This window comes from Salmo salar, chromosome ssa03, assembly GCF_905237065.1.
Source record: "Salmo salar chromosome ssa03, Ssal_v3.1, whole genome shotgun sequence".
NCBI classification, from domain to species: Eukaryota; Metazoa; Chordata; class Actinopteri; order Salmoniformes; family Salmonidae; genus Salmo; species Salmo salar.
Window position 1 is genome coordinate 19,039,507 of NC_059444.1, and position 19,166 is coordinate 19,058,672.

General features: G+C 45.4%; 1 protein-coding gene across 1 annotated transcript in view; it reads right to left on the bottom strand.

Annotated features, from left to right (window-relative positions):
* Nucleotides 1–19,166, bottom strand: part of LOC106599558 (chloride channel protein 2) — a 127,468-nt gene that overhangs the window by 9,703 nt on the left and 98,599 nt on the right. Inside the window, exons 12-18 of the mRNA XM_045714612.1 lie at nucleotides 17,066–17,150; nucleotides 16,649–16,804; nucleotides 16,409–16,478; nucleotides 16,219–16,329; nucleotides 5,086–5,299; nucleotides 4,796–4,929; nucleotides 4,160–4,419 (exon numbers count right to left, since the gene is read on the bottom strand). Of these exons, the coding sequence (XP_045570568.1) occupies nucleotides 4,160–4,419; nucleotides 4,796–4,929; nucleotides 5,086–5,299; nucleotides 16,219–16,329; nucleotides 16,409–16,478; nucleotides 16,649–16,804; nucleotides 17,066–17,150 (1,030 nt within the window). The remainder of the gene's footprint in view (nucleotides 1–4,159; nucleotides 4,420–4,795; nucleotides 4,930–5,085; nucleotides 5,300–16,218; nucleotides 16,330–16,408; nucleotides 16,479–16,648; nucleotides 16,805–17,065; nucleotides 17,151–19,166) is intronic.

Genomic DNA, 19,166 nt, shown 5'->3' on the forward strand with positions numbered 1-19,166 from the left:
ACACACGCAAGCACGCACACGTACAGGCACAGACGTACGCACACACAAAGCACACATACAGCGGAGTTAGAGGTACTTTAGAGAGTAGAATGTTGAGAATGGCATGTTGAAGTAAGATGGCGCCGACAGACATGGCAGCTCTGCTTCTAGCTCCTAAGCAACTTGCAGTATTTTTTTTGTGTGTGTTATTTCTTATAGTATTAGCCCAGAAGTTTGTGTTATTACATATAGCCGAAAAATAACTTTTGGATATCAGAGCGGCGGTAACTCACCAGTATTACAACCAGGAATACGACTTTCCTGAATTGGATCCTTTGTTCGTACCCCCCAGGGCAACTGAACTTATCCCAGAGGCTGCTCCACGACGCCGCCGGTGGAGAAGAGGTATTCAGAGTAACTTCTAGTCCGACCCAGGAGGCGTGCACACCACCGCTTTTGAGTATATTACTCGCTAATATTCAGTCTCTGTACAATAAAGTAGATGAGCTCAGGGAGAGGATCTCCTTCCAGAGAGACATCAGGGACTGTAACATACTCTGTTTTACGGAATCATGGCTCTCTCGAGATATACTGTCCCCGTCCATACAGGCAGCTGGGTTCTTAGTACATTGCGCAGACAGGAATAAAGAACTACCCGGGAAGAAGAAAAGCGGTGGTGTACTGTTTTTCACTGCCTTTTTACTGTTGTTTTTATTTCTTTACTTACCTATTGTTCACCTAATACCTTTTTTTGCACTATTGGTTAGAGCCTGTAAGTAAGCATTTCACTGTAAGGTCTACACCTGTTGTATTCGGCACAAGTGACAAATAAACTTTGATTTGATTGTGTGACTGTGATAACATACAGAAACTCAAGTCCTTTTGTTCACCCAACCTAGAATACCTCACAACCAAAGATAATTCTCTTTGGTTATAGTCACAGCCGTTTATATTCCCCCTCAAGCCGATACCACAACAGTCATCAAGGAACTACACTCGACTTTATGCAAACTGGAAACCACATATCCTGAGGCCGTATTTATTGTTGATGGGGATTTTAACAAAGAATATTTGAGGAAAACACTATCGAAGTTCTATCAACACATTGACTGTTGTACTCGCTCTGGAAAACACTTGACCATTGCTACTCCCCTTTTTGAGATGCCTACAAGGCCTCCCAAGCCCTCCCTCTCAGCAAATCAGATCACAACTCCATTTTGCTCCTCCCTTCCTATAGGCAGAAACGCAAACAGGAAGTACGCGTGCTAAGGTCTTCTCAACGCTGGTCTGACCAATCAGAATCCATGCTTCAAGATTGTTTTGATATCACAGACTGGGATATGTTCCGGGTAGCCTCTGAGAATAACATTGACGTATACACGGACATGGTGACTGAGTTCATTAGGAAGTGTATAGGGGAAGTTGTTCCAACTGTGACTATTAAAACCTACCCAAACCAGAAACCATGGATAGATGGCAGCATTCACACAAAACTGAAAGCACAAACCATCGCATTTAACCATGGCAAGGTGACTGGGAATATGGCAAAATGTCAGCACAGAGACAAAGTGAAGTCACAATTCAACAGCTCAAACATGAGACGTATGCGGCAGGGTCTACAGGCAATTACGGATTACAAAAGGAAAACCATCCACATTGCGGACACCGAAGTCTTGCTTCCGGACAAGCCAAACATCTTCTTTAAGGATAACACAGTGCCACCAATGCGGCCCACCCCCAAGGAATGTGGGCTCTCGTTCTCTGTGGCCAACGTGAGTAAGACATTTATGCGTGTTAACCCTCGCAAGGCTGCCGGCCCAGATGGCATCCCTAGCAGCGTCATCAGAGCATGCGCAGACTAGCTGGCTGGAGTGTTTACGGACATATTCAATCTCTCCCTATCCCAGTCTGCTGTCCCCACTTGCTTCAAGATGTCCACCCGAATGGCGCGGTGGTCTAAGGCACTGCATCGCAGTGCTAGCTGTGCCACTAGAGATTCTGGGTTCGAGTCCAGGCTCTGTCACAGCTGGCCGCGACCGGGAGACCCCTGGGGCGGCGCACAATTGACCCCCCGTCGTCCGGGTGAGGGGAGGGTTTAGCCGGGAAGGGATGTCCTTGTCCCATCGCCCACTAGCGACTCCTGTGGCGGGCCGGGCGCAGTGCACGCTGGCATGGGCGCCAGGTGTTGTTTTCTCTGACACATTGGTGCGGCTGGCTTCCAGGTTAGGTGGGCATTGTGTCAAGAAGCAGTTCGGCTTGGTTAGGTTGTGTTTCAGAGAACGCACGGCTCTCGACCTTCGCCTCTCCCGAGTCCGTACGGGAGTTTCAGATATGAGATAAGACTGTAACTACCAATTGGATACCACAAAATTGGGGAGAAAAAGGGGGTAAAAAAAAGGAACAAAGGTAACTGAACTCAATGACTATCGCTCCGTAGCACTCACTTCTGTCATCATGAAGTGCTTTGAGAGGCTAGTTAAAGATCATATCACCTCTACCTTACCTGACACCCTAGACCCACTTCAATTTGCTTACTGCCCCAATAGATCAACAGACGATGCCATTGCACTGCACACTTCCCTATCCCATCTGGACAAGAGGAATACCTATGTAAGAATGCTGTTCATTGACTACAGCTCAGCCTTCAATACCATAGTGCTCATCATTAAGCTCGGGACCTTGGGGCTGAACTACGCCCTGTGCAACTGGCTCCTGGACTTCCTGACGGGTCACCCCCAGGTGGTGAAGGTAGGAAACAACATCTCCACCCCGCTGATCCTCAACACAGGGGTCCCACAAGGGTGAATGATCCACCCCCTCCTGTACTCCCTGTTCACCCATGACTGCGTGGCCAAACACACCTCCAACTCAATCATCAAGTTTGCAGACTACACAACAGTAGTAGGCCTGATTAACAACAATGACGAGACAGCCTACAGGGAGGAGGAAAGGGCCCTGGTGGAGTGGTGCCAGGAAAATAACCTCTGCCTCAATGTCAACAAAATGAAAGAGCTGATCGTGGACTTCAGGAAACAGCAGAGGGAGCACACCCCTATCAACATCGAAGGGACAGCAGTGGAGAGGTGATAAGCTTCAAGTTCCTCGGCGTACACGTCACTGACAATCTGAAATGGTCCACCCACACAGAGTGTGGTGAAGAAGGTGCAACAGTGCCTCTTCAACCTCAGGAGGCTGAAGAAATTCAGCTTGGCCCCTAAGACCCTCACAAACTTTTACAGATGCACAATTGAGAGCATTCTGTCGGGCTGTATCACCGCCTGGTACGGCAACTGCACCGCCCGCTACCGCAGGGCTCTCCAGAGGGTGGTGCAGTCTGCCCAATGCATCACCGGGGGCACACTGCCTGCCCTCCAGGATACCTACAGCACCCGATGTCACAGGAAGGCCAAAAAGATCATCAAGGACATCAAACACCCGAGCCACGGCCTGTTCACCCCGTTATCAACCAGAAAGCGAGGTCAGTACAGATGAATCAATGTTGGAACCGAGAGACTAAATAACAGCTTCTATATCAAGGCCATCAGACTGTTAAATAGCCATCACTAGCTGGCTACCAACCGGTTACTCAACCCTGCACCTTAGAGGCTGCTGCCCTATATACATAGACATGGAATCACTGGCCACTTTAATAATGTTCACATACTGCTTTACTCATCTCATAAGTATATACTTTATTCTATTCTACTGTATTTTAGTCAATGCCACTCCGACATTGCTCGTCCTAATATTTATATATTTCTTAATTCCATTCTTTTACTTGTAGATTTGTGTGTATTGTTGTGAATTATTCAATATTACTGCATGGTTGGAGCTAGGAACACAAGCATTTCACTACACCTGCAATAACATCTGCTAAATATGTGTATGTGACCAATAACATTTGATTTGATTTGATACTGAAATCAGACAACCTTCACAGACGTCCTTTACCAAACATACCAAACCAGCCCACACCACACTCTGTAATACACTGTAAAACACTTACTTAACTCACACATTTACTGTAACCATTTACTGTAATCAATGTAAGTCCCAACACCTATCCACACATTATGTGTAATGAAACATAACTTCCCTACCTACCCCCCCACACTCGAGGGTGACAGTGACTAAGTCGCAGGCAGTGCTACCTCATCACGCGAGCGTGAGTCCGACTCACCTCCGCTACACTCACCACGAAGCGGACCCCATGGCGTGCGCTGGTATTGGTGCTGTTGGAATGTGTGTGTGTGCAGGGTGGGCTTAGGGGAATGTCCATGGTGCCCAGGTTGGACAGGTGTGTGTGTGTGTCCAGTGTATGTGTGTCATTGTCCTTGGCGTGCCTCCGGAGGTGGTCTAGCCTGCGCGATGGACCCAGCTGGAGGGACAGGAGTGACTGGAGCTGAGAGCGCTCTATAGAACCCAACAGGATCATAGAATCTGGAGGACAGAGAGAAAGAGGGAGAGAGGAAGGGGAGAGAGGGATAGGATGATAAAGTGGGGAAAGAAAGAGAGAGAGGAAAATGGGAGAGAAAATAGCAAAGGATAATAAGGGGGAGAAGACAGAGAAAGAGAAAAAGGGTGCGGGGGATAGGGGGATAGGGGAGAAAAAAAGGGATATGGGAGAGAAAAGAGAAGAGTGAAAGAGGAAACAGTAAGGGAGCGTACTAAGCAGAGTACAGAATAGATGGAATAGGACAGAAAGTCAAAAAGCTGGAAGACGTGGGAGAGAAAAAGGGAAGCAGTAGAGAGTGACAATGTGTAATGGAGGAAGGATGCATCTTGAAATTATAGCAGACTATACACACATCCTTACCCGTGGACTCGACCAGGGCCAGTGCTTTGAGCTGTCCAGTCAGCAGGACCTCCTGTACATCTCGATAGGAGGAGGAGAGAGTGATGTAACGCACGTCTCTAACCATGATGTCCTCCACACGGACGTTATACTTCCTGAAGGAGGAGAGTAGGAGAACAGGGGAGAAGAGGGAGGTAGGGTAAGAATGAAATGTCCAGAAGAAAGTTGGAAAAAATAAGAGAACAAAGAATAGAGGGAGTATAATATAAAGTGAGGGAGATTGAGACACAAACAGATGAACAGAGACTCACTCGTGGTGCCCCATACCAAGCTCAGGGAGGTAGGGTAGTTTCTTGATCCTGATGATAGAGTCATATAGCGAGGGCTGGAGGGACTGGGCTACGGCGTTGGCCAAGATCACCGCTATCATCACAGGCAGGATGTGGCTGATCTGACCCGTCAGCTCAAACACGATGACCGCCGTCGACACTGTGTGAGTCACAGCCCCCGACAACGCTGCCGCACCTGGGGAGGAGGGATACAGAGAGTCTGGATGATGATGATGATGACAATGAATATGGATTTTATTGTCTAATGTGGTGGAAAGCGACATTTATCTTTTTGCTTTCCACAGCCTCCCTAGACATACAGTGCCTTCGGAAAGTATTCAGACCCCTTGACATTTTCCACAGTTTGTAACGTTACAGCCTTATTCTAAAATTGATTAAATAGTTTTTTTCCCTCATCAATCTACACACAATACCCCATAATGACAAAGCAAAAATTGTTTTGAAATTTTGCACATTAATTACAATTAAAAAAACTGAAATATCACATTTAAATAAGTATTCAGACCCTTTACTCAGTACTTTGTTGAAGCACCTTTGGCAGTGATTACAGCATTGAGTCTTCTTGGGTATGACGCTACAAGCTTGGCACTCCTGTATTTGGGGAGTTCCTCCCATTTTTCTCTGCAGATCCCCTCAAGCTCTGTCAGGTTGGATGGGGAGTGTTGCTGCACAGCTATTTTCAGGTCTCTCCAGAGATGTTCGATCAGGTTCAAGTCCAGGCTCTGACTGGGCCATTCCAGGACATTCAGAGACTTGTCCCGAAGCCACTCCTGTGTTGTCTTGGCTGTGTGCTTAGGGTCGTTGTCCTGTTGGAAGGTGAACCTTCACCCCAGTCTGAGTTCCTGAGCGCTCTGGATCAAGGATCTCTCTGTACTTTGCTCCGTTCATCTTTGCCTCGATCCTGACTAGTCTTCCAGTCCCTGCCGCTGAAAAATCTCCCATAGCGCGATGTTGGCACCAGCATGCTTCACTGCAGGGATGGTGCCAGGTTTCCTCCAGATGTGATGCTTGGCATTCAGGCCAAAGAGTTCAATCTTGTTTCTCATGGTCTGAGAGTCTTTAGGTGCCTTTTGGCAAACTCCAAGCAGGCTGTCATGTGCCTTTTACTGAGGAGTGGCTTCCGTCTTGCCACTCTACCATAAAGGCCTGATTGGTGGAGTGCGGCAGAGATGGTTGTCCTTCTGGAAGTTTCTCCCATCTCCATAGAGGAACTCTAGAGCTCTTTCAGAGTGACCATCGGGTTCTTGGTCACCTCCTTGACCAAGGCCATTCTCCCCTGATTGCTCAGTTTGGCCGGGTGGCCAGCTCTAGGAAGAGTCTTGGTGGTTCCAAACTTCTTCCATTTAAGAATGATGAAGGCCACTGTGTTCTTGGGGACCTTCAATGCTGCAGAAATGTTTTGGTACCCCTCCCCAGATCTGTGCCTCAACACAATCCTGTGTTTTCAACGGATTAAATAAAAATAAATCCTCAGCAATCTATACACAATCTATACACAAATTTTACATTTACATTTTAGTCATTTAGCAGACGCTCTTATCCAGAGCGACTTACAGTAGTGAATGCATACATTTCATACAATTTCATACATTTTTTTTGCTGCCCCCCCGTGGGAATCGAACCCACAACCCTGGCGTTGCAAACACCATGCTCTACCAACTGAGCTACAGGGAAGGCAAATGACAATCTATACAATTGCAAATGTATAAACAAATAAACAGAAATACCTTATTTACATAAGTATTAAGACCCTTTGCGATGAGATTTGAAATTGAGCTCAGGTGCATCCTGTTTCCATTTTTCTTTTATTTAACCAGGTAGGTCAGTTGAGAACAAGTTCTCATTTACAACTGCGACCTGGCCAAGGTAAAGCAAAGCAGTGTGACAAAAACAACACAGAGTCACACATAAACAAACGTACAGTCAATAACACAAAAAATAGAAAAATAGAAACATCTATGTACAGAGTGTGCAAATGTGGAAGAGTAGGGAGGTAAGGCATGAAATAGGCCATAGAGGCGAAAATAATTACAATTTAGCATTAATACTGGAGTGATAGATGTGCAGATGATGATGTGCAAGTAGAGATACTGGGGTGCAAAAGAGCAAGAGGGTAAGTAATAATATGGGGATGAGGTAGTTGGGAATGCTATTTACAGATTGGCTGTGTACAGGTACAGTGATCGGTAAGCTGCTCTGACAACTGATGCTTAAAGTTAGAGAGTGAGATATAAGACTCCAGCTTCAGAGACTTTTGCAATTCGTTCCAGTCATTGGCAGCAGAGAACTGGAAGGAAAGGCAGCCAAAGGAAGTGTTGGCTTTGGGGATGACCAGTGCAATATACCTGCCGGAGTGCGTGCTACGGGTGGGTGCTGCTATGGTGACCAGTGAGCTGAGATAAGGTGGGGCTTTACCTAGCAAAGACTTATAGATGACCTGGAGCCAGTGGGTTTGGTTACGGATATGTAGTGAGGGCCAGCCAACGACAGCATACAGGTCGCAGTGGTGGGTAGTATATGTGGCTTTGGTGACAAAACGGATGTCACTGTGATAGACTACATCCAGTTTGCTGAGTAGAGTGTTGGAGGCTATTTTGTAAATGACATCACCGAAGTCAAGGATCGGTATTATAGTCAGTTTTACGAGGGTTTATTTGGCAGCATGAGTGAAGGATGCTTTGTTGCGAAATAGGAAGCCGATTCTAGATTTAATTTGGGATTGGAGATGCTTAATGTGAGTCTGGAAGGAGAGTTTACAGTCTAACCAGACACCTAGGTATTTGTAGTTGTCCACATATTCTAGGTCAGAACCGTCCAGAGTAGTGATGCTAGTCGGGTGGGAGGGTGCGGGCAGGAATCGGTTGAAGAGCATGCACTTAGTTTTACTAGCATTTAAAAGAAGTTGGAGGCCACAGAAGGAGTGTTGTATGGCATTGAAGCTCATTTTGAGGTTTGTTAGCACAGTGTCCAAAGAAGAGCCAGATGTATACAGAATGGTGTCGTCTGCGTAGAGGTGGATCAGAGAATCACCAGCAACAAGAGCGACATCATTGATATATACAGAGAAGAGAGTCGGCCCGAGAATTGAACACTGTGGCACGCCCATAGAGACTGCCAGAGGTCCGGACAACAGGTCCTCCGATTTGACACACTGAACTCTATCTGAGAAGTAGTTGGTGAACCAGGCGAGGCAGTCATTTGAGTCTGCCGATAAGAATGCGGTGATTGACAGAGTCGAAAGCCTTGGCCAGGTCGATGAAAATGGCTGCACAGTTCAGTCTTTTATCGATGGCTGTCATGATATCATTTCGGACCTTGAGCGTGGCTGAGGTGCACCCATGACCAGCTCGGAAACCAGATTGCATAGTAGAGAAGGTACGGTGGGATTCGAAATGGTCGGTGATCTGTTTATTAACTTGGCTTTAGAAGATTTTAGAAAGGCAGGGCAGGATGATGGTGATGCTGCTGCTGGTGATTCTCTGATCCACCTCTACGCAGACGACACCATTCTGTATACTTCTGGCCCTTCTTTGGACACTGTGTTAACTAACCTCCAGACGAGCTTCAATGCCATACAACTCTCCTTCCGTGGCCTCCAACTGCTCTTAAACGCAAATAAAACTAAATGCATGCTATTCAACCGATCATTGCCCGCACCTGCCCGCCCACTCAGCATCACTACTCTGGACGGCTCTGACTTAGAATACGTGGATAACTACAAATACCTGGGTGGACTGTAAACTCTCCTTCCAGACTCACATTAAGCATCTCCAATCCAAAATTAAATCTAGAATCAGCTTCCTATTTCGCAACAAAGCATCCTTCACTCATGCTGCCAAACATACCCTCGTAAAACTGACCATCCTACAGATCCTCGACTTTGGCGATGTCATTTAGAGAATAGCCTCCAACACTCTACTCAACAAAATGGATGCAGTCTATCACAGTGCCATCCATTTTGTCACCAAAGCCCCATACACTACCCACCATTGCGACCTATACGCTCTCGTTGGCTGGCCCTCACTTCATACTCGTCGCCAAACCCACTGGCTACAGGTTATCTACAAGTCTCTGCTAGGTAAAGCCCCGCCTTATCTCAGCTCGCTGGTCACCATAGCAGCACCCACTCGTAGCACGCGCTCCAGCAGGTATATCTCACTGGTCACCCCCAAAGCCAATTCCTCTTTTGGTCACCTTTCCTTCCAGTTCTCTGCTGCCAATGACTGGAACGAACTGCAAAAATCTCTGAAGCTGGAGATTCCCATCTCCCTCACTAGCTTTAAGCACCAGCTGTCAGAGCAGCTCACAGATCACTGGACCTGTTCATAGCCCATCTGTATACAGCCCATCTATCTATCTACCTCATCCCCATACTGTATTTATTTATTTATCTTGCTCCTTTTGCACCCCAGTATCTCTACTTGCACATCCATCTTTTGCACATCTACCATTCCAGTGTTTAACTGCCATATTGTAATTATTTTGCCACCATTGCCTATTTATTGCCTTAATTCCCTTATTTTACCTAATTTGCACTCACTGTATATAGACTTTTTGTTTTCTTTTTTTCTACTGTATTATTGACTGTATGTTTTGTTCATTCCATGTGTAACTCTGTGTTGTATGTGTCTACCTGCTATGCGTTATCTTGGCCAGGTCGCAGTTGCAAATGAGAACTTGTTCTCAACTAGCCTCCCTGGTTAAATAAAGGTGAAGTAAAAAAAATAAAAAATACAAAAAAGTATTGATATAGGTCTATAACAGTTTGGGTCTAGAGTGTCTCCCCTTTGAAGAGGGGGATGACCGTGTCAGCTTTCCAATCTTTGGGGATCTCAGACGATACGAAACAGAGGTTGAATAGGCTAGTAATAGGGGTTGCAACAATTTCGGCGGATAATTTTAGAAAGAGACAGTCCAGATTGTCTAGCCCAGCTGATTTGTAGGGATCCAGATTTTGCAGCTCTTTCAGAACATCAGCTGTCTGCTGGATTTGGGTGAAAGAGAAGCGGGGGGGGGCAAGTTGCTGCAGGGGGTACTGAGATGTTGGCCGGGGTAGGGGTAGCCAGGTGGAAAGCATGGCCAGCCGTGGAAAAATGCTTATTGAAATGATCGATTATCGTAGATTTATCGGTGGTGACAGTGTTTCCTATCCTCAGTGCAGTGGGCAGCTGGGAGAAGGTGTTTTTGTTCTCCATGGACTTTACAGTGTCCCAAAACTTTTTGGAATTAGTGCTACAGGAAGCTAATTTCTGATTGAAAAAGCTAGCCTTAGCTTTCTTAACTGACTGAGTATACTGGTTCCTGACTTCCCTGAAAAGTTGCATATCGCGGGGGCTATTCGATGCTAATGCGGAACGCCACAGAATGTGCTGGTCAAGGGCATTCAAGTCTAGGGTGAACCAAGGGCATATATCTGTTCTTAGTTCTACATTTTTTGAATGGGGCATGCTTATTTAAGATGGAGAGGAAAGCACTTTTGAAGAGCAACCAGGCCTCCTCTACCGACGGGATCCTTCCACAATACCCGGGCCAGGACGATTAGAAAGGCCTGCTTACTGAAGTGTTTTAGGGAGTGTTTGACAGTGATGAGGGGTGGTTGTTTGACCACGGACCCATTACGCATGCACGCAATGAGGCAGTAATCGCTGAGATCCTGGTTGAAGACAGCAGAGGTGTATTTAGAGGGCAAGTTGGTAAGGATGATATCTAAGAGGGTGCCCATGGTTACGGATTTAAGGTTGTACCTGGTAGGTTCCTTAATCATTTGTGTGAGATTGAGGGCATCTAGCTTAGATTGTAGGATGGCCGGGGTGTTAAGCATGTCCCAGTTTAGGTCACCTAACAATACGAACACTGAAGATAGATGGGGGGCGATCAATTCACATATGGTGTCCAGGGCACAGCTGGGGGCTGAAAGGGGTCTATAACAAGCGGCAACGGTGAGAGACTTGTTTCTGGAAAGGTGGATTTTTTAAAGTAGAAGGTCAAATTGTTTGGGCACAGACCTGGATAGTATGACAGAACTCTGCAGGCTCTCTCTACAGTAGATTGCAACTCTGCCCCCTTTGGAAGTTCTATTTTGTCGTAAAATGTTATAGTTAGGGATGGAAATTTCAGGATTTGTGATGGCCTTCCTAAGCCAGGATTCAGATATGGGTAGGACATCCGGGTTAGCAGAGTGTGCTAAAGCAGTGAATAAAACAGTGTTAACATACATGAAACCAATGCTTTTATGGTTACAGAAGTCAACAAATGAGAGTGCCTGGGGAATGGCAGTGATGCTGGGGGCTGCAGGGCCTGGGTTAACCTCTACATCCCCAGAGGAACAGATGAGGAGTAGGATAAGAGTATGGCTAAAGGCTAAAAGAACTGGTCGTCTAGTGCGTTCGGAACAGAAAGTCAAAGGAGCAGGTTTCTGGGCGCGAAAGAATAGATTCAAGGCATAATGTACAGACAAGAGTATGGTAGGATGTGAGTACAGTGGAGGTAAGCCTAGGCATTGAGTGACGATGAGAGAGGTTTTGTCTCTAGAGGCACCATTTAAGCCAGGTGCGGTCACCGCATGTTTGGGGGGTGGAACAAAAGGGCTAGCTAAGGCATATTGAGCAGGGCTGGAGGCTGTACAGTGAAATAAGACAAAAATTACTAACCAAAACAGCAATAGACAAGGCATATTGACATTAGGGAGAGGCATGTGTAACCGAGTGATCATAGGGTCCAGTGAGTAGCTAGGCGAGCTGGAGGCACAGTGATTCAGACAGCTAGCAGGCTGGGGATAGCAGGCTAGCAGATGGGCCTCAGGGGGATGTCGCAATGGGAGAGCCTGTTGAAACCCCCACGGACGGTTACATCGGCAGACGAGTCGTGATGAATTGGCAGGGCTCCGTGTCGGCAGCAAAGGGTCCAGGCCAATTGGCAAAAGAGGTAATTGAAGCCCAGGAATTGCTTGATGGATCTCTTCGGCTTTCCGGGAGATGGGCCTAGCTCGAGGCTAGCTCCAGGCTAACTGGTGCTTGCTTCAGGACAGAGACGTTAGCCAGGAGTAGCACCTCGGATAGCAGCTAGCTAGCTGAGATGATCTGGAGTTAACATTCAGAGCTTGCGGTAGGAATCCGGAGATGTGGTAGAAAAAAGCAGTCCGATATGCTCTGGGTTGATATCGCGCTGTGCAGGCTGGCAGTTGACTGGGCTGAGGCTGGCAGATGACCGAGTTAACGGTGATGACCGCTAGCAGTGGCTAACTGACTACTAGCTAGTAGCTAGTTAGCTGGCTAGCTTCTGAAGGGGGTTCCAGTTCTAAAGTATAAAAAAAATAGCAGATCCGTACCACATTGGGTGAGACGGGTTGCAGGAGAGTATGTTGGAAATTGAGATAAATGAATACATACAAAATATATACGAAGAAAAATGATTGCTCATCCTTGAGATGTTTCTACAACTTGATTGGAGTCCACCTGTGGTAAATTCAATTGATTGGACATGATTTGGAAAGGCACACCCTTCTCTATATAAGGTCCCACAGTTGACAATGCATGTCAGAGCAAAAACCAAGCCATGGGGTTGAAGGAATTGTCCGTAGAGCTCCAAGACAGGATTGTTTCGAGGCACAGATCTGGGGAAGGGTACCAAAATGTTTTTGGAATAAGGCCGTAACGTAACAAAAGTTGGAAAAAGTCAAGGGGTCTGAATGCTTTCCGAAGGCAACTACAGAGAGTACAGAGTGGCTGGAAGCACAGGGTCAGCTAACATGCCCATGAAGTAGTGGGTGAGTCCACATTTCATTCATCACATCTCTCCACACCACACTGTTTCACACGGCAATGCACTGAGTGCATAAAACATTAGGAACATCTTTCTAATATTGAGTTGACCTTGCACCCCGTTTGCCCTCAGAGCAGCCTCAATTCGTCGGGGGCATGGATTCTACAAGATGTCGAAAGCGTTCCACAGGGATGCTGGCCAGTTTTGACTCCAACGCTTCCCACAGTTGTGTCAAGTTGGCTGGATGTCCTTTGGTTGTTGGGCCATTCTTGATGAAACTGTTGAGCGTGGACAAACCCTGCAGCGTTGCAGTTCGTGACACACTCAAACCAGTGCGCCTGGCACCTACTACCATATCCCTTTCAAAGAATACTTAAATCTTTTGTCTTGCCCCTTCAGCCTCTGAATGGCACATGTACACAACCCATCTCAATTGTCTCAAGGCTTAAAAATCCTTCTTTAACCTGCCTCCTCCCCTTCATCTTCACTGATTTGAAGTGGTTTTAACAAGTGACATCAATAAGGGATCATAGCTTTCACCTGGATTCACCTGGTCAGTCTGTCATGGAAAGAGCAGGAGTTCCTAATATTTTATCTAACCAGTGTAGCTGGTGTACATGTCTTAACTTCTTAGGGATAGCCCCCTTTTTTTCAATTTTCGCCTAAAATGACATACCCAAATCTAACTGCCTGTGGCTCAGGCCCTGAAGCATGGATATGCATATTCTTGGTACCATTTGAAAGGAACTGTAGGTTGTGCGTCCCAAAGACACTCACCATTATTGATTAAGGAGACCTTAAGATTAATATGTTTTGCTGCAGGCCTTATAATAAGATACTATTGCTATGTGTCTAAACTCTGCCACTATACGTTGCACAAGCTATCTATATTAGTCTTTGTGGTTAAGCCCTGGCTGTTGTGAGAGTGCTTGCAGGCAAGGTTTGAGTCCGACCGAAACTAGATAAAGAGACGTAACCACTGTCTGGTTTGACATTTTGATCTTGTGTGACAGTGGACAATTCTAATAAATTCAGAGAAGCTACTGTACTAGGTTGCCTTATAAGGTAACCTCAGCTTATTGATACACACATACATTGACGTAGGTGATCATACCACTAGGGAGTGATCACGTATAAAATCAGCTGTGCCCTTAGGTGGGGAGCAGAACTTACTTGGAAACATGCGTGCTATGTTCCCGTTGTCAACTTCTGTCTGCAATTGCATTAATAAATGAATGATTGATTTACTTAAAGATGTTGTCTGATTGCTGATTTCACCAATAAGCAAATGATTGTCAAGGAACCTACCTCGACAGAACCACTTTGAAGTTTGTGGAAATGTGAATTGAGTGTAGGAGAATATAAAATAATAGATCTGGTAGAAGATAAACTCTTTTTTTTCTCTTCCACCATCTTTGAAATGCAACAAAGGTCCCACATCTAGCCATCACTCTGGTTGTAATTATGCTGGTGTCCACAAGATGGTAGCAGTGTATGTGCAAACGCATAACTTAAAGTATGAACAAACTACATGATATTTAGTGTGAAGTCAGGCAGGTACATTTGGGCAAATCGTGAAGGAGACATTTACATTCACATTACATCTTTCTGCAAGAATATCATCAAATCTGAAACCAAGTTTTCATAACTCTCCATGTTCTTATAATTTTTGTCCAAATGGAAAAGGCTTGCTGTCGCACAAGGTTAGCAGCTACATTTTGCGACAGGTACTGGGTTTCCCGATACTCCCGTAAAGCCCAGCTCATTGGCGATCTAGCTAGCTTTGTTTGACCCCGATTGGTGCTTATTTGACAAAGTTAGTCGATCAAGTGAAAACCGCCCGCGTCATCGGCGTGCCATGTAGGCGTCGCTCTCTGACCAAATTTGGGGTCCTATAGGATATACTACACCCCTAATTATATAGTGAAGTCTGGTTACGTTCTAGGATCTCTGAGGAATAAATACGAACGTGATTTGACTGGTAGAAACAATGTTTAGGGTTAGATTTTCACAGATTCCTTTCTTTGCAAATTGAACGAGTGGAAATACAAAATTGATCGTACATGCTATATGGACCTTTTTTAGGATATGAAAAAGGATTTTATCTAACAAAAGGACACTTCATGTTATCTCTGGGACCCTTTGGATGATAAATCAGAGTAAGATTTCAGAATGTAAGTACACATTTCACCTTCAGATGTGAATTTATCAAACCTATCGCTGTGAAAAAGTGTTTTGTTGTTAGGAGCTCTCCTCAAACAATAGCATGGCAGTTTTTCCCAGTAATAGCTACTGTAAATTGGACAGTGCAGTTAAATTAACAAGAATTTAAGCTTTCAGCCGATATAAGACACTTATATGTACCGACATTTGTTTCTCTAAAATCTGCGATTGTGACAAGGTGCTGCACGATTTACAACTGTCCCGTTGACGGGACGCCTATCCCTCAGAAGTTTTAATGCATATTTCAAGTGGATTTGTTATCTTCACTGTTCTAAACAACAAAACAAATGAAAGCACAAGCTAGTGATTTGTGAATTCAATAGTCACATTTATCCAACAGTTGAAGCTCGCATCCGCTACAAGACCATGGTGCTTGCCTACGGAGCCGTGAGGGGAACGGCACCTCCGTACCTTCAGGCTCTGATCAGTCCCTACACCCAAACGAGGGCACTGCGCTCATCCACCTCAGGCCTGCTGGCCCCCCTACCTCTGAGGAAGCACAGTTCCCGCTCAGCCCAGTCAAAACTGTTCGCTGCTCTGGCACCCCTATGGTGGAACAAGCTTCCTCATGACGCCAGGACAGTGGAGTCAATCACCACCTTCCGGAGACACCTGAAACCCCACCTCTTTAGGGAATACCTAGGATAGGATAAAGTGGTTGTTCCACTGGATATCATAAGGTGAATGCACCAATTTGTAAGTCGCTCTGGATAAGAGCGTCTGCTAAATGACTTAAATGTAAATGTTTAATGAATTGTTCAAGGTCATGTACTGCTCATGGCCCACTAAACAAGAAAATCAATGAGAACCAGATTTATTTTTATTTCACCCCAAAACCTGCTGACTTCTGTATCGTTGCAGAATTCATTCATCAGTCACATTCAATAAGATAGCGCAATTGAAAATGGCTTGCGCATCACACCAGCCTGTAGTTTCGATCACTTCAGAGAACAGAAAGAGCCAAGATGGAGCCTATGGAGAAGCTCAGTCTCACAGTTGGTTTCAGTGATAAGCAGACACGTTAGAGCCGTAATGGAGCTTAAAGGTTAAAAAAAGGTGTTATTTTTAATGCAACTGGTGAAGTGAGATCCGGAGACACCCATTACTCACCCACAACAGCATAGCCACCAGGCACTATGGGATAGACACTGCCATCGGCATGGATGCCATCAGGGAACATGACTGCCATGGTCTCGCCTACCAGACGCCCAAATGCTGCACCTGCACATCACACAAATAAATTGTTTGTATACATGCAGGTGTTTGTTTTACAAATTCTCACACACAGCAAGTTACTTACCAATGAGGAAAACTGGCATGAAGGCCCCACATGGTACAGGCATGGTGGTAGCTACTGCAGACATCCAGAACTAGAGAGAGAAAGAAAGTGAGAGAGAAGTGTACTAGAGGAAACTGAAAATAAACACAGAAGAGGCATAGCATCCTAATTTTCACAGCAACACAGTCAGACAATCACAAACAAATCAGACTCTCCTCTCCCAAACCCACACACAAAAACTCTATTTTAAAACACACCTACCTTCATCACAATGAAGAAGATGAGAGTGATGAAGACATTGACCTGGGGGTGTTTCCAGGCGTGGGAGTGGCTGATGTAGTCAAACTCCTCGGCAACACCCTGGCAAGACCACGTGCGGTTGTCCAACAACGCCACCAGGGACTCATGCTGCGTCAGCTGAGGAGACAAGGAGAGACACAACTGTTAGGACTGGCATATACTGTATCAATCTCAATAGTTTAAATTGGCTTCCTTTCCTTGTCTCCTTCCCTTCACTGATCGAAGAGGATAGGTGAAGACAACACAGGACACGTCCTTTCACATCAGAGAAAATTAAGTAGCCTCCACGACGAGAAAAGGCATCCCTGTTCCAATACTTTGAAAGGTGTATCATACACATTGTTGACAGACACATATTTAAAAAATGGAACTACTGACCTGTCCAGCCATGAACTGTCCAAACCCAGGGGGGAAGGTGAGGGTTGAGATGATCAAGGTGACCATGGCAGGAAACACCAGACGTCTGACAGGGAGAGAGAAGATGTGGGTTCATTCATGTGTGTGGCCAGCTCTAGCCTTTTCAGTGGCCCCAAGCAAATCATTTTTTAACTGGGAGCCCCTCTAGCGGTCGGGGGCCTGTCATGTCCCACTGCCAAAAAGTGTCTCCCCCTAGCTAACGTTAGCTAAAATAGTTTTATTTAGCTTAAGTTAGCTAGCTACTGTAACTATTGTTGTAGCTTTCTGTTTGTATGTAGCTTGCACTTCAATGGTATCCCACTGAGATTTTCTTGTACCTTTCCAACCAGGCGAAGTACTATGAAGGCACCACTGATCTTGACAAGAGGCGCAACATTCAGAGAAATTCACAATTCAAGGTAACGTTAAGCAGTTAACTTCTATTAGATAACTGGACGGATTTAACTATGTACAACAATTTTTCAACCATTTTCCATACAGGGAAAGGGAGATACCTAGTCAGTTGTCCAACTGAATGTATTCAACTGAAATGTGTCTTCTGCATTTAACCCAACCCCTCTGAATCAGAGGGTTATCTACATGTTGCTAGCTATGATACCCATCAAGGAGGGGGACTGGCAATGCCACCTCCAAGGTAATGATGGACATCTTCAACACCCACGGTTCTCCTGAGGTCATCTTAAGTGACCGAGGTCATGAACGCTGGAACAAGGTATGGATGTTATAAGTTATATTCTGTCACCAATGTTTGTTTTATTTGTTTTTACAATTTGTTTTTCCATGGTACATGGTTTGGTGAATGGACCAACCAGACCCTCAAGACTGCCATGGGCAAGTCCCTTGATTGGTACCAGGAAGAGTGGGAGAACAACCTGAAGATAATCCTCTTTGCACACAACAGCAGCATCCAGGCCAAGTATGGATGGGAGCCGCAGCTGTTGACTGAGGTAAACAATGCAATTGTATATAATGTACAAGCACTGCATATGCTGCATATACTGTCTTTCAAATTTGTAATTGACTTAGTGTTTGTCTATTGCTATTTTTGTATAATGTACTTTCAGATCACTGAAACCCCACCTGATGTAGTGGAAGTTGTGGAACCAGATCAGAACGCCTTTGAGGACCACCTTCAGGCACGGACTGAGAAGGACGTGGAGGTTTTTGACCAGGTAAAAATGATTGTCCACTGTTAACTTATTTTCTGGCCCTCCAAGAGATATGTAAGAAATGTATTTGTAATATGAAATATAATTGCATTTATTCTTATTAATCAAGGTGAGACTGAACATGGACAAGGCGCAGGAGAAACAGAAGGAGCACTACCGGAGCAGAATCAAGAAGGGGACCAAGTGCTACGACATGTGAAAGAATGACTTGGTTTGGAAGAAGGACAAAAGGAAAGCGAAACCTGGGAAACATCGCTGCTCTTTCGCTCCTAGCTGGGGTCACCATCTATTAAAGTGAATATAACAAATCTCAGATAATAACCATTTGTATTTGCACACAAAATAACCTGAAGCTTGTTTTATTTTCCCAAACACTGATATTTTTCTCTATCTTCTTAGGGTTACCTCAGTGGAAGCCAACAACTCCTCCAGTTGGACGGTCGACCACTGGAAGCACTGACGCCCTACACTTCGGTGAAGTCCAATAGACAAAGTATGTTAAGTTTGGTTGACATTAGAGAAAGCAAGAAAGGGTAGTTATGCTGAGTTTATAAAAATGTACCTCTTCAATTTCTCTCCAAATGACTTTAGGACCATCGACTGTCCGAGCCCCCCAGGAGGTATCCCATCCACCAGAACCAGTGAGTTGGATCAGTCTGATTCTATGTGCTCTGAGTCAGAGGGGGGACCAGCTTGAGGTAGGCTATACCTTCCAAGTGTTGAAAAGTACATATCTCCCATTTATAACACTGCACTAATCCATCAAATTTTCTCACAGTAAAGTGTAACCTGTGTGTTTGCTTGTTTACGTCTTTGTCTCCTACCTTGTTCCCTTTATTATGCTCCTGTTCTCCAGGACCTAGGGGTTCTGCCCAACACCCAGACATGGATCC